The sequence below is a fragment of the Ovis aries genome, chromosome 23 (assembly GCF_016772045.2).
Source record: "Ovis aries strain OAR_USU_Benz2616 breed Rambouillet chromosome 23, ARS-UI_Ramb_v3.0, whole genome shotgun sequence".
NCBI classification, from domain to species: domain Eukaryota; kingdom Metazoa; phylum Chordata; class Mammalia; order Artiodactyla; family Bovidae; genus Ovis; species Ovis aries.
In genome coordinates, this window is record NC_056076.1 from 20,121,562 (window position 1) to 20,135,996 (window position 14,435).

The window sequence follows — 14,435 nt, forward strand, 5'->3', positions numbered from 1 at the left end:
AGGACATGGCGGGCAGTGAGGGTGGACACGGATGAGGAGGAGCCTGTGTGCAGAGTCTAGGCATCCTGAGGTCAGCGGTCAGGGTCCAGGCTGGGGTCTCGGGGGAAGTGTTCAGAATGTGGTGGGTGGGGAAGAGGAAGGAGGGAGGGGTGTGTGTGTGTCGCCCCGGCTCTTTAGCCTGTGCCTGTCACACTCGTTGCCTCTGCACATGCCTTTTCCATGCTGCAAGCCCTGTGTGTGAATCCTCCAGTGCCTGGCTCAAGCCTTGTAAACCCCTTCCCCCTGCCATGCCCGCAGAGCTCCTCACGACAGGCTCTATGCCCGCACCATGGCCACATGCCCGCTTTCGGAGGATTCCTGGAATTCAGTGTCCTGCAGATGCCGAGCACACGATCTTGGGGACAAGAGGAGGAGAAGCAGTGTCAATATCCTGGGGCAGGGCATGCAAGGAGCATCCCTGAGGCTTCACAAGACCTGTGCGTGTCTGAGCAGAGGGATGGAGGGATTGGGGAAGTCGGAGTGCGGGGTGCCCCTGCAACCCCTCACAAGCCTTGTTCTCGGTGAGACGGCAGCCCCTGCAGGGTTTGAGCAGGAGACAGACAGGACCTGCCCTGGATTGTAACTGACTCCCGTGGGGCTTTGCGGAGAGCAGCCAACAGGGGCTGGGTGCATGTCAGGAGACAGTGAGGAAGGGACTCCCGTAGCCCCGGCGCCAACCCGAAGCATTTGGAAGGCAGACTCCGCTGAAGGAATGCGAGTGGGGGAGACTGGCTGAGTTCTTCCTCCTCCCGTCCGGACATCAGAGGTATGTGTCTGCAGGGAGCTTGGCAGATCAAGGCCCCGCGCCGCCTCCCCTGGGGTCTGGAGCAGCTGAGGGTCCTCATTTGCATCCCCGTGGAGCGGGAGCCCCATCTCGCCCCATCCCTGGCAGCCTTTGATCTGGTTTGATGTCTCCTTCAGCCTTCTTCCCAGGCAGGAACGCTTTTATCCTCCGCTGCTGCGCCGGGCTCTGGCTCCGACACTGTGTGTTGTGGGAATGAAGGAGGGCTCGCTTCACGTGCGGAGCTCACTGAGGCCTGGCCTGTGAGCTGGTGAAGGGACTGGCTCTTGGGGGGCAGGTGACCCGATCGCAAGGCTGCAGAGAGACCCAAATCCAGGCCCTTAACCCCCGTATGGACAGCGATGCTGCAAACTCCCGGTCCCCCACAGGAAAGCAGGCAGCCACGGGCCCCCCACGCAGGAGACGAAGGGTGTGCAGACCCGCAGCCCTGCCTGCTGCTCCCTTCTTTGAAAGGCAGGTGTGAGGCTGCATGCTGCCCACCTCAGGGCTGGCCAGAAGGGGCCAGGGGAGGCTTCCAGACTTAGGGTGGGATCAGCAGCTTTGAAAATGACACAGATTTCAATTCAGATGTCCAGTTTGATGCTTCTTTCTCCCCTAGGAGCCAGGGCACTCGATGGGTCAGGGCAGTGGAAAGGGCCCAGAGCAGGGCTCGATGTAACTTCAAGGAAATGACTCTTGTTGTGAATGAGTCTAGGCTGGGGCCTGGAGGATGCTGGGGAGCATCTCAGAGATTCCCCCAAAACACTGCTGTTTAGTGGGGGGGATACCCGGCTTCTCAGGCTGGCCCTCAGGCAGGTGTCTGATCAGTGTCCCTGGGGTCTCCACGCCCCAGGGGTGGGGTGGGCCTCTCCAGCCCACCCAAAGCTGCCCCTGTGGGTGAGCAGCCGCCTAGCTGAAACCAGCACGGAGCTGTGCCTGTTCTACTTGTGCCGGGCCTGGGCTAAAAATCTCAGGTACCTCAACTCATCTCATCCCAACAGCCCTACGAGGTGGGTGTGATTACTCTCCCCTTTTACAGATGAGGGAATGGAGGCCCAGGGAGGGTGCATGACTTGCGTAAGGGGGGCCAGTCAACCAGGATTTGACAAACAGCTTCAGTTACTCCCTGGAAGATGCCCCGCCCTGCTGCTTCCTTCCCCTCACCTTCCTTCCCCCATTCTCCCACCCTCCCCCGCCCCCCATCAAGTCTATGTGCTTTCTAATCAAGGTCCTCCCTGATTCATGGGTGAATTCAGGGAGAAGGAAGCCGTCTTTCCCCCTGTGGGACCTCAGGCACAAGATCACTCCCTAGGGACAGCAGATGGTCCTGGGATCCAGGAGGCGCTCCGGGAAGTCCCCTGGTCCCACAGTGAACAGCCACAGGAATGCCAAGGGCCCCACATGGCCTCTGCCAGCAGCCAAGGGGCAGGTGCATGGGCACCTGGGGCTCTGAGCTCTGGGCTCTGGCCCAGTCCTGCCCACCCCCAGGGCCATAGGCGCAAGAGCGGAGAGAGGCCTCTGGCTCAGTCATTGTGAATATCTGGAAGCTTCTTCTCACTCCCCAGACTGCTGCCCTTGGGCCTCCAGGGGCCCTGTGGAGAGCATCCCCTACAGTTGTGGCCCTGCAAGACCCACCCAGCCAGGCTCTCTTGGTCTCCTCGCAGCCCCCTGCCCACCCCACTAGCCACAGAACTCAAAACCGATTTTTCCCCACCGTGGCCCTGGGCCCCGTGGTTCTCTCCAGCTCAGGTCCCCCCACAAACCCTCCCTCGGCAGCTGCAGGGAAGAGAACAGTAAAAGTCTATTGCAGCCATAAAAGGCATTAGCCATCTGAGCACTCGTCCACGGTGCCCCGGCAGCCATCTATCCTTAAGCAGGAAATATTGTTTAATGCCGATGGTAATGAGCGAATCAAATTTTGAAAATTAAGCCGGAATTTGAGCATTAGAGCCAGGGTACTGGCATTTGGCAAGTCAAGTGTTGCGGCTGCCACCCGCCTCCGCCCTGCTCGGAGCCCTTCATCCTGCACAGCCAGCAAGATGCTTCCCCGCACGTCTGGGGCCCTGAGGCACCACCCTGAAACATGCCCCATAGGAGCCTGTCCTCATCTTGCCATCAGAGTCTTGCTTCTCGGTTTTCTGGGCTCTCCTTTTCAAATGCAAATCCTTCCAGCCAGAGCCCCATTCTGCCCGCATATTGTGAATGAATGAGACAGGAGTCTGTCTTCCTCCTGGAGGGGCTGGAGCAAGCATGTCGTTGTTGTTTTTTCAGTCACTAAGTTGTGTCCGGTTTTTTGCTACTCCATGTCCTGCAGCGCTTCAGGCTTCCCTGTCCTTTACTATCTACTGGAGTTTGCTCAAACTCATGTCCGTTTGAGTCGGTGATGCCATCCGACCATCTGATCCTCTGTCGTTCCTGTCTCCTCCTGTCCTTAATCTTTTCCAGCATCAGGGTCTTTTCCAAGCATGAGATCCTGGCAACTAGACTCCTCTGCCTTTTCACTGGCACTTAAGGCTTCCTGGAGGTGTCCCCCAGTGCTAGCAGGCTGGGAAACTGAAACTCAGAATTAGATTGAGGTTCTGGGAAAGGAAGAAGACTCCTGAGACCAGAGGACTGGGAGACATGTGTGTTGGGGGCAGGGTGGGTGTAGGGTAGGCCAGAGGCACCTGGGAAAGCAAAGCCCAAACTTCCCCACTGCTCCCCTGGACCCTCAGGCAGGAAGCAAATGAAAAGAAGGGCCCTCTCATCTTTCAGTCTCTGCTCATATTCTGTTGCGGGCCTGGCGCTCCTACTCCTGAGCCTTGGACATCATAACTCCAGGCCACCTCCTCTAGGAAGCCTTCAGGGTGTTGCCACTGCCCCTTCCCCGACTAGCCCCTACAGACCTGCCGGAAGTTGGAAGGTGAGCTTAACACAGCCACCTACGAGGCTAGAGACCAGCCTCCTGCATCCCTGGGGGTGACCACTCCCATGCTGTCTCAACAACTTCACACTCAGGGACATCTTCAGTCCATTTACACCCTGGCCCTGAGGTCTTTCCTGGCTTTACCTTCCGTGAAGGTGGCCTTTGTGGCTCAGTCCCAGCAGCACCTGCCTGAACATCTCCTCAGAGAAGCAACCACAGCTTCACACCGCAAAATGGGCTCAGGCTGAGGGTTAGTTCCATCATCACCCAGGGGACCCTGTGTCCTTCAGGCAGGAGGGCTCTGGGCAGGGACTGTTCAGCTTGGGCCAGGGAACGGGAGTCTGTGTCGGTGGTGGAGCTACTATCGGTGGTAGGGCAGTGGCCGAGGAAATGCAGTCACCCTCTGAGACTCTCGCTAGGTTGGCATAAGGTCCAAGACACTACATGGGTCATCTGACACAGTTTGGGGACCGCACCTCGGGGAGGTGGGGACACGGGGAGAGCGGTCCATCCCAGCTGGGCAGCCACGGCCCGGGTCTGCCCCAGCCTGTCACTTCCAGCGCTCATCCCCAGAGGGGAGCCTCTGGTCTCCCCTCCTATCCCCACACCGTGACCTCATTTCCTCTTCCTCTTGGATAGAGAATCCCAGGTCAGGGTCATCGCCGTTCTCCTACTGCTGGTTGCTTCATTCTGCAGCACGTCCTGGGAGTCTACCATCCACGTGAGGAGGGCCTAGTTTTTCCCATTTTTGACACCAACGTGGGTGAGGAAGTATGCAGTCGAAGGCAGCAGGGCGGGAGGGTGAGCCAGTGGGCCTGGGCCAGAGGAGATCGACCCTCAGAATCAGAGTCTTTGCACTCCCTGGTCTGAAAGACAAGCCTTAGAATCATTCACCCAGCGCCAAAGCCAACTGGAGATATAGAGGATCCCAGAAACAAATAAACCTGTGCGTTGGGTGGGGTCAATCCAAGATCACCCAGAAGTGAGCCTATAGCCAGGTTTCTTTGGTTCTTGGCGGCCTTCCAGAAAGGGAGATTTGAACAGGCAGGAAGAGGGGGAGCCTAGCCCTCCACCTTGAGAAAGTTCTCAAACAAGAAGGACTCAGGCTTAGGATGGAGAACCGAGAATTGGCAGTAAGGGATGACTTCAGGGAGGGAAAGAAGGAATTAGGAAAAAAAAAAAAAAACCTGGCAAAAGGGAAGTGGCTGGCTAGAAAGGCATGTGGGGATTTTAATGAATTTTAATGCAACCAGAAAGCTGTCATAATGAAACCAGAGGAACACATTCAGAAGTCAGGAAAGGAGATGCAGTCCCAGCATCTGAGTCTGGCTCCAGGGAGGCCGGGCCTTCTCTTCCCTCCCAGGTCCTTCCTGGGAGGCAGTGTCTGAGCAGGAGGGTCGGGCATGAGGGGAGGGCAGGTTGCCACTTCTTTGTCTTCCCAGCAATCCCATTAACTCAGAGCCTTTAAAAGGTGCTGGGAGAGGGGGAAGACCAGGATGGCCTGGGAGCAGAGTTTCAAGGCTCCACTGAAGGCTTCAAAACTCAGTTCACTTCCTGTAAAATGTCGCTTTGCTTCTGGGAGCTAAACCTAAGTCCCTCTCCCTCCCACTTCTGCCTCTGCTGTTTCCTTCTGTCCATCTCCTCTCTCAGCTCTTTATTTCTAATTCTTGTTCCTCTGTCTCTGCCATTTTTGTCCCTCCCTTTTCTGTATGAATCCATCGCCTTCCGTCCCTCCTCAGTTTCACCCCTTCCACTCCCTCTCAGGCCCCCACTCTCTGCTTCCCCCCAACCAGAGCTTGGAATTGGTGAGGGCTGGAGATGGGGCGGGGGTATGCCCAGCCCTGCCAGGGCCTGAGTATCCGAGTGGAGTACCCAGACTGGAGCAGGGGCTGGGGATCCAAGCCAAGAGCTTTAGCTGGAGCACCCCCACCCTGATGGTGGAGATCCAAGCCAGTGTGTGCTGACCCATCCCTGGTCACAGGAACTGGCAATGGTACCCTGTGGGCTTGGGGGGAGCACCTCGTCAGGGAGAGCTTGCCCAGTGCTGAGTGCTCCAGGCTGGGGGGTACCAGTAGAGTAGCAGTCGGCCTTCCTGAAGAGGAGGACTCTAGGGTGGCTTGTGAAGCCCGGTAGGATCTGGAGGTTTCCTCTGTTCCAGAGCCCGGTCAGCCCCCATCTCTGTGTGAACTCTGCTGGCAGTGTGGGTGATGGGAGTGCTTTGGGGCAGGAGATACCGACCACCCTGGATCCAGAAGGACATGGTCCTGGAGTGCCCTTGTGTTCTGTGGAAACCATGAACACATGGCTGTCTGCAGTTTTGGAGTGTGCATTTCTGCAGCCTTGGCTGTGCATGTCAGTCACTGAAGAGTCAACAAACATCAAGTGGGTGTCTGCCACCATGAGGACCACGTTCCAGCAAACTATGGCTACTTAACAATTCAGCCCCAAATGGAGTAGTGTAAAACAACCATTTACTACACTCATGGATTCTGCGGGTCAGGAAATCAGGCTGGGCACAGCTTGGAAAGCCTGTCTCTCCTCCTGGCTGTCTGGGCCTCGGCTGGAAGACTCACGGGCTGGGGCCTGGAATCATCTCAGGACTCATTCACTCCATGTCTGGTGGCTGATGCTGGCTGTCAGCTGGAGGCCTGGGATCCTTTCCGTGTGGACTCCTGGTGTGGTCCAGTTAGGGGCTCTTCCCAGCATGGTGACTGGTTTCCACAGAGCAACCATCCCTGAAAGAGAGAGCAGAGAGTGGAAGCTGATCCTTTTTACGACCCAGCCTTGCAAGGCATCTGGGGTTATTGCTTCCATTCCTTATGAGTTAGAATAGTCACAGCCCAGCCCAGATTCAAGGGGAGGAAACATAGACCCCCACCTCCCTGGGAGAAGTGAAAGTCACAGGGCAATAGGAGCTTGTGGGATTGGAAACATTTTTGCAGTAACAAGCTACTACATATCCACACAGCCTAATAAATCCCTGTCACCTAAGCTCACATCTGAGGGTTGTCAACAAACCATTTGGTACCCAACACAATTGTGTGTGTGTGTGTGGGGGGGGGTTGTCTGCTGAGGGAGCCCAGTCTTCAGAAACTGGGTCCTCCAAAGTGCCCAGGACTGAATTTTGTAGAATGAATAGGAAGGGGCAAGAAGAGGGAGCACCAGATGGAGGTAAGAACATGTGAGGCAGAAACGAGGTTGCCCCTGGGAATGGCATGGGGCATGCATTCATTCATTCCATAGTTCAGTCCTGTGGGCCTACTAGGTGCCTCTACCACCACTCCAGCAGAGGCCTAGCCTCTTCGCTAGGGGAGCCTACTTTAAGGGATGGGGAGCTAGACCGAAAGTCACTACTCAGGCAAAGCAGTAAATAATTGTCCTTTGCATTTTGCACCAGGAGACGGGTTGAGACAGAGAATGAAGAAGCAGAAAGAGGGGTTTTGATGAGAAAGCAATATTTAAGCGGAGACCTAGCATTAAAGGATTCAGCTTTGTGATGTGGAGGATACTTCAGGCAGAGAGAACAGCGTGTACATGGGCCCTGTGGCCCACCTACCAGCTGTGAGTTAATTTTGGCATCTGGGGGTGAAAGTGGTTGAGGAAGATAAGTGTGTGTCTATGAGGAGGGAGGAAGAGGATGCAGGGCTGTCCAAAGGACCTGCGGACCACAGGTGAGCAGCCAGCCCATTGGCCCGGCCCTCAGGCCGGAAGGGGCAGAGTCGCTGCAATCCCGCCCGCCCCCCCGCCCCCACCCCCCACCCCGCTCAGACGCAACCCCTCCCGCCTACCCTCCCCCTCTGGCTCTGCCCCCCCCCCACCCCGCTTCTTCCTTCCCCTCACCCAGTGTGCCTCCCCACCGCCTCCCTCTCGCTGTTATCCCTCCGCTCCGGCTGTGAGCCCCCTCCTGCCCCCTACCAGCTGCTACCCTTCCCCTCCGTAACCCTTCCTCCTCCCGCGGGCCCACCCCGCGCCTCCGGGCCCTTGGCCCGGGTAAGCATCTCCTAATTTTGTTCCAGAAGATAGAAAACTCTTCGTGGGTATGCTCAACAAGCAGCAGTCTGAGGACGATGTGCGCCGCCTCTTCGAGGCCTTCGGGAACATCGAAGAGTGCACCATTCTGCGCGGACCCGACGGCAACAGCAAGGGTGCGTCGGGGCGGGGCGAGAGGGTGGATGGGGCGGAGCTAGAGGTGGGTGGGGCGGCGCGGCGAGAGGGGGCGGGGCGAGAGGGCGGATAGGGCGGGGCCGCGGGTCTCCGGCCAGCCTGCCGGCAGAGTCCAGAGCCCCCTGGAGACGGCCGGGTCCGGCTAGCAGGGAAAGGCGGCTTGGAAGGTGCGAGGCTGTCAGGCCTGGGAGGAAGGAAAGGCCGCGATCTGAGTCCAGACTTGGACGGGGCCAGTTAAGGGTCCTTTGACATCCTTGGCGGGCCCAGGTCTTTCTCTGCCTCCTTGTGTAACTCTGTGTTTGTCGGTGTCTCTCAGTGTTTCTGGGTCTCACTCTGCTTTCCTCTGGGAGGCGCCCTCTTCCCTCGGCCCCTCCCATGCCGCGCCTTTCAGTCCCCGCGCCTCTCTGACCTTTCTCTGGGTCCAGTTGCCTTGGCTCAGCCTCTCCCGTCCCCCCAGGGTGCGCCTTTGTGAAGTATTCCTCCCATGCTGAGGCACAAGCCGCCATCAATGCTCTGCACGGCAGCCAGACCATGCCGGTGAGTGCGGCTGACCCTGGGGAGTGCGAGATGGGGCAATGAGGGACCCAGACATCTCTGCCTTCCCACACACCCTCAAGGCCCTACCTGTCCTGGCGCCCGCTGGGCCACACGGTGCCAAACGCGTGCCCGCATACCACGCTCGCAGCCTCCCCAGGAGAAGGCATTGCCAACAACCCCATTTCTCAGACAAGGACACTGAGGCCCAGAGATGCTAAGGAAGTAGCCCAAGGTCACCTAGATAGAAAAAGCCTGCGGGGAGATTAAGCTCCAGACTCCTGGGCGAGGGTTGGTGCTTGTTACCCTGTCCCCTTCCCCTCCCCCGCCCCCATAGCACCCCGTGGAGAGGATCTGGTGGGCCCAGGCCAGGGAGCCAAGGCGGATGGGGCAGGGCTGGTGGGCCTCACGCGCAGTCCCGGCTGCAGGGAGCCTCATCCAGTCTGGTGGTCAAGTTCGCCGATACCGACAAGGAGCGCACAATGCGGCGAATGCAGCAGATGGCTGGCCAGATGGGCATGTTCAACCCCATGGCCATTCCCTTCGGGGCCTACGGCGCCTACGCACAGGCAGTAAGTGGGGGCCCAGCCGGGCGGGGGGGGGGTCGGCAGTTCTCTGCAAGCCTAAGAAGCGCTGATTGGAACGGGGAGAGAGGTTCGAGGTCCTGCTAACTGCACCCCACCCCTGCCACCACTCAGGGGAAGAGTGTCCTTCCACTTTCTGGTTACTCCTAGCAGGGATCTTGTGAGGTGCCTCAAAGTGCCCCTCACCCACACTTCCCCTGAGGTCCTCTCAGGCCCATTCTCCCACATTGGGGCGGGCTCTGCCAGCATCACCCTTCAGCTGCCTCCTGGACTTGTGACCACAACCCCCACATGGGTGGCACTAAGGTAGGCCAGGGCTCTGGTTCTAAAACTGCAAGCTCACCTTGCTTCTTCAGCAGTGTCTAAACGGCCAGTTTCAACAACCTTCCCAGTCCCTGCTCACCTCTGGGTTTCATTTAGGATGCTCCTGTAGCCTCTACCCTGCAGACTCCAAGTTAGGACCATTCTGAACAGAAACCCTTGCCAGCTTAGGTCTACAGCAGCTCATCCATATGTCTCTAGAGCTTTGGATGTCACACCTCCATGAACCGCGGGACTGGCTGGCACCCTTGGAGCCAGTCCCCTTCCCCCACCTTCTGCAACTTTGGAGTCCCAAAGACTCTACTTTTGAACATAGCTTTCTCTTGGGGGGCAGTCTCTAATAGCCACTGAGAACTAGGGCAGGTGTGGGGAAGGCTCAGGGCTCTCAGAGAGGGGAGGAGAGACATGCATCTGAGCTCCCTGGGGTTGATGGCCTGGGAGCTGGTCTCCGGGAGCAGGAGCTGAATGACCCCTTGGTGGGGAGGGCCACCCTCCTGGAAGCGCATGATATTGTTTCCACTCCCTCTGCCCCAGCTAATGCAGCAGCAAGCGGCCCTCATGGCGTCGGTCGCGCAGGGTGGCTACCTGAACCCCATGGCTGCCTTCGCTGCCGCCCAGATGCAGCAGATGGCGGCCCTCAACATGAACGGCCTGGCAGCCGCACCCATGACTCCAACCTCAGGTGAGTGGGCAGCTACCAACATGGGGCCTGGCAGGAAAGCTGCTGAACCCAGTTTGGTACCTTGCTTTGGCGAATTTCGGCTACCAACAGACCATCCTGTGTCAAGAGCACCTGGTGTCTGGGCCCAGTGCCAGCCTCCTCCTTGAGCAGTTTGTCTCAGAAATGTTCGAATTCCCGAGGACCCATGGGAAGATGGGATGTGGCCCCTCTGCTATCCAAGATGTGACTTCAGAGTGGCAACAGTTTCACTCGACCTGTTGAGCCATGGCAAGAAGCAGTTCATGTTGACCTGTAGTATAGAGATCTGGAAAGAAATTGACATGAACACATCTCCCTTTGAGGTCTGAGGGAGAAGAGCCCTGCCCATTTTGTGGCCCTGTTTGGTCCCTGGCCCAACCACACAAGGAGCCCCATTTTTCATTTTCCTTTAACCCAACCTAGATTCACTGATTTTTTCCAAGACAACTACAGAACAAGCAAGAGAGAGCTGCAAGAGTTGCTAAAGGACAGAGGGGTGGAAAACAGCTCTACTTACAAGGCATGTTTTTAATTGGATCTTGGCTGTTATCCAGTTCAATGATTCTCAACCTGGGCAGTGTCGCCCCTCGCCCCCAGATATCTGGCAGTGTCCTGAGACATTGTTGGCTGTCACAACTGAAGGAGGGAAAGTGCTACTGTAATCTGGTAGACAGAGACCAGGGATGCTGCTAAACATCCTGTGATGCACAGGATAGCTCCCTTCAAAGAAACGTGTGGCCATAAATGCCAATAGTTTCAAAGTTAAGCATCCCTGTCTAGCTCTAAGGGCGAGGCTCTCGTTCATCAAATTTCCTTGGCTCTCTGCTCTCAGGCCATAGTAGCAGTATTCCCAACATCCAGGAGCTGTTTCTTTCCAGCTAAAAACTATAAAAGACTGTGCCATCTCTAGCCTCAACTTGAGCACCACCCCACGGCTCTGATCCCCAACCTGGAGACACTCCTGATGACCTCAGGTCCTTATCCATAGAGAGACCCTCCTTGCTTCCTACCTGAAGAAGAAGGCCCTTCCCAGCCTTTGGGGCCTCAGTACAATAAAGACACTATCCACACCTTGGTTTCCACCCACCTGGTGTAGGGAGGGCAGTGTGTTGTCATCTAATCCCAACTTTACCCTCACCATAGTGAGCATCACCATTGACTTAACTGGAGGTGGCCAGGGTGTCTAATTTGTGTATGAAAAGGGCTAAATCTGGACTCTACAAAGGCCTTTATCCCTCAATGCAAAAAAAAAAAAAAAATACCACAGTTAAGACTCCCTCCACCTGAGTATCAAGACTCCCTTGTGGGAAGGCAGATCAGCCCATCAGTGATCCAGTCAAGATAGCAGAGAGCAGAGCCACAGCTTAGAATCCCCTTGGTGGCCAAACAAGGACCAGTCCACCCTGACTTAGCTGGGGTAAGCATGAACTATCGAAAAAGACTGAAAGAAGACCAACTGTGGTCAAAGTCATGAACACTTAGAGGTCTATGTGCTGCAGCCCCGAGGTCGAGCAGTCAGTGCTCAGGGAAGTCTTAGTAGGGAAAGTGGGATTTGGACTCCAGTTTGAAGCATAGATACAGTTGGGATGAGTAGAGTTGTTACACGTAGGGAGATAACCTAAGGCTTGATTCACAGATAGGACTGAGTTGGTGTGTGAGGTCCAAGTCTGTGCCCAGGCCCTTGGAGCCAGAGGGTGGAGATCCATGGGTCGACCTTCATTGCCTTTGTTCTGCCTTGTCTCCCCTCCTCCCCACTCATCACCTCTAAAACCAGGTGGCAGCACCCCTCCAGGCATCACTGCACCAGCCGTGCCTAGCATCCCGTCCCCCATTGGGGTGAACGGCTTCACCGGCCTCCCCCCGCAGGCCAATGGGCAACCCGCTGCAGAAGCTGTATTTGCCAATGGCATCCACCCCTACCCAGGTAAGCACATCTGGTACCCCTTCCTTCTCCATGAGGCATGCTCCTCATCCTTTCCTGTGCCTGCCCTCACTATTAGCATGGAAATGTATGACTCCTACCCTCTGTCCTTTGGTGGAACCCCAAATGTGATCAGGGAGAGCCAGCCTCCTGCCCCCCTTCAGGGAGCTCCTGATGGGAGAGAAGACAGATCCGTGGGTGTTTGTCAGTCTGATAGGTGAGAAGAAAAACATTCCTGGGGCTCCCTCAGGGGAGAGAAGAGAAGAGATGAGTCGCCCAACCAGGCAGAGAGAGGCTAGTAACTGCAAATTACTTGACAGTGAATTTGACCCAAAGAAGTGAGGGGATAGATGCTAAAAGAATAATTATATTTAGTTTTAAGTAGGACAAGACTCTTCCAGGAAGGAAGTGGAGGTATATAGATTGCTAGACTGGTTAGTACCTATCACTTCGGTCCCTTGCTGCTACTGCTGCTGCTAAGTCACTTCAGTCGTGTCCAACTCTGTGCGACCCCATAGACAGCAGCCCACTAGGCTCCTCTGTCCCTGGGATTCTTCAGGCAAGAACACTGGAGTGGGTTGCCATTTCCTTCTCCAATGCATGAAAGTGAAAAGTGAAAGTGAAGTCACTCAGTTGTGCCCGACTCCTCGCGACCCCGTGGACTGCAGCCTACCAGGCTCCTCTGTCCATGGGATTTTCCAGGCAAGAGTACTGGAGTGGGTTGCCATTGCCTTCTCCTTCGGTCCCTTGGTGCATACCAAAACTGTGGTCAGCACCTTGAACAGAGGACCAGAACCTTGGACAGCTCCTGGGTCCTGCTTGAATTCTGGCACACAGGAAGATCTAGGAGGCCTGCCCTTGAATAACTTTCAGTTCACTCCAGTCACTCAGTCATGTCTGACTCTTTACGACCTCCATGGACTGCAGCATGCTAGGCCTCCCTGTTCCATCACCAACTCCCGGAGTTGACTCAAACTCATGTCCGTTGAGTCAGTGATGCCATCCAGCCATCTCATCCTCTGTCGTCCCCTCGTCCCCCTGACTTCAATCTTTCCCAGCATCAAGGTTTTTTCCAATGAGTCACTTATTTTCATCAGGTGGCCACAGTATTGGAGTTTCAGCTTCAGCATCAGTCCTTCCAGTGAATATTCAGGACTACTTTCTTTTAGGATTGATTGGTTTGATCCCCTTGCAGTCCAAGGGACTTTCTCTTTGTTCCTCTAAAATCTGAATAACTTTGTTCCTCTAAAATTTGGCAGTTTTCCTATGGTAAGACTGCCCCGTTGACTTGAAGCAGGACCTCTCTCTGGTCTTGAGGACGGACTGGCACTGGAGCAGGGAAGGTGGGCCCTAGGCCCTCGAGTAGACTGGTAAGGGGCAATGCAATAGAGGTGATGAGAGCTGTGTCCTCCTTCTTGGAGGGCAGGCGATGAGGTCACAGAGCCCCATATGCCCCAGTAAGTGCCCAATCTGTGACAGAGCAAAGGGAGGCTCCAGAAGGAGGGCAGGACATGGTCTGAGCTCTGAGGAGGTCAGAATCCAGGCAGAAGCACAGTATGCATCAACAGCATAATGAGGCAATATGGTAGAGCAGAGTTTCGGCAAGAGTGAGTGTTCTCTGACTTGAGATGCTTAAGGATTCAAATGAAGGGAGAGTTCATTGTGCACAGATGAGCAAGGAGGAGTGTGCCGTGGAGGGGCTGTCCTGGTGGGGCAGGGGGCGTAAGGATGTTGACTCAACTAGAGCAGAGGAGGGCAGCCTTGCAGGGGGGCACATTAGTGCTCCACAGTCTAGCTGCCCACCAGAATCTACTGTGTGGCCTTGCAAACCCACAGATGCCTAGATTCTGATTTCAGCATTCTGGAGTGAGGCCCCGACACCCAGAGAATATACAAGCTCCACCAGCAGCAGAGGACAAGGTCACCGTGCCAGAGAGAAATGGAGGAGAATTTCCTGACTTTGCACTTGGAGTTGCTCTTGATCCCCTCCCAGTGTTTTCCCACACCTCACCCTCCAGTGCATAGCAAAGAGGTCAGAGAAGCCTAGAGGATGAAGTGACAGGGCCTAGAGGGGGGTCTGGAGTGTTGTTGAAGGGCGAAGGCTCCAGGCTGGGAGGGGCTTGGCAAGCTGGAGGTGGGAGAGACCGCACCCATCTCAGGGTCCTGGGCTCCTCCTCACTCCAGCTCGTGGGCTGGGAGATACAGTCCCCAGCACATCTGAGTGGTTTTACCGCCCCCTCCCTTCCCTGCCCACAAGCCCATCTGGATCTTTGGATTTTGACAAACCTGTTCTTTCCCCACCCCCACCAACATCTGTGAACTATTTCCCTCATGGAATTTGGAAGGGTTTCTCTCCCCCATTTGTAACAATCTGGCACATCCCATAAACAATCCCCTGCCAGAGCAGGAGGGAGGGATGAAGGGAAGGAAAGAAAAAAAAGTAGTACATTAAAAAAATTAATTTACCATCTTTAAATGCGGAGTTT

The 14,435-nt window shown here is 55.9% G+C and overlaps 1 protein-coding gene across 50 annotated transcripts in view; it reads left to right on the top strand.

Annotated features, from left to right (window-relative positions):
• Positions 1 to 14,435, top strand: part of CELF4 (CUGBP Elav-like family member 4) — a 317,087-nt gene that overhangs the window by 277,764 nt on the left and 24,888 nt on the right. For 26 of the 50 annotated variants that reach the window (XM_027961001.2, XM_027961003.2, XM_027961005.2 and 23 more), the window contains exons 4-8: positions 7,742 to 7,870; positions 8,347 to 8,426; positions 8,852 to 8,995; positions 9,863 to 10,010; positions 11,803 to 11,952. In XM_027961001.2, coding sequence (XP_027816802.1) covers positions 7,742 to 7,870; positions 8,347 to 8,426; positions 8,852 to 8,995; positions 9,863 to 10,010; positions 11,803 to 11,952 — 651 coding nt within the window. The remainder of the gene's footprint in view (positions 1 to 7,741; positions 7,871 to 8,346; positions 8,427 to 8,851; positions 8,996 to 9,862; positions 10,011 to 11,802; positions 11,953 to 14,435) is intronic. The other 24 variants (XM_027961006.2, XM_027961007.2, XM_042239595.2 and 21 more) reach the window with 1 other exon arrangement.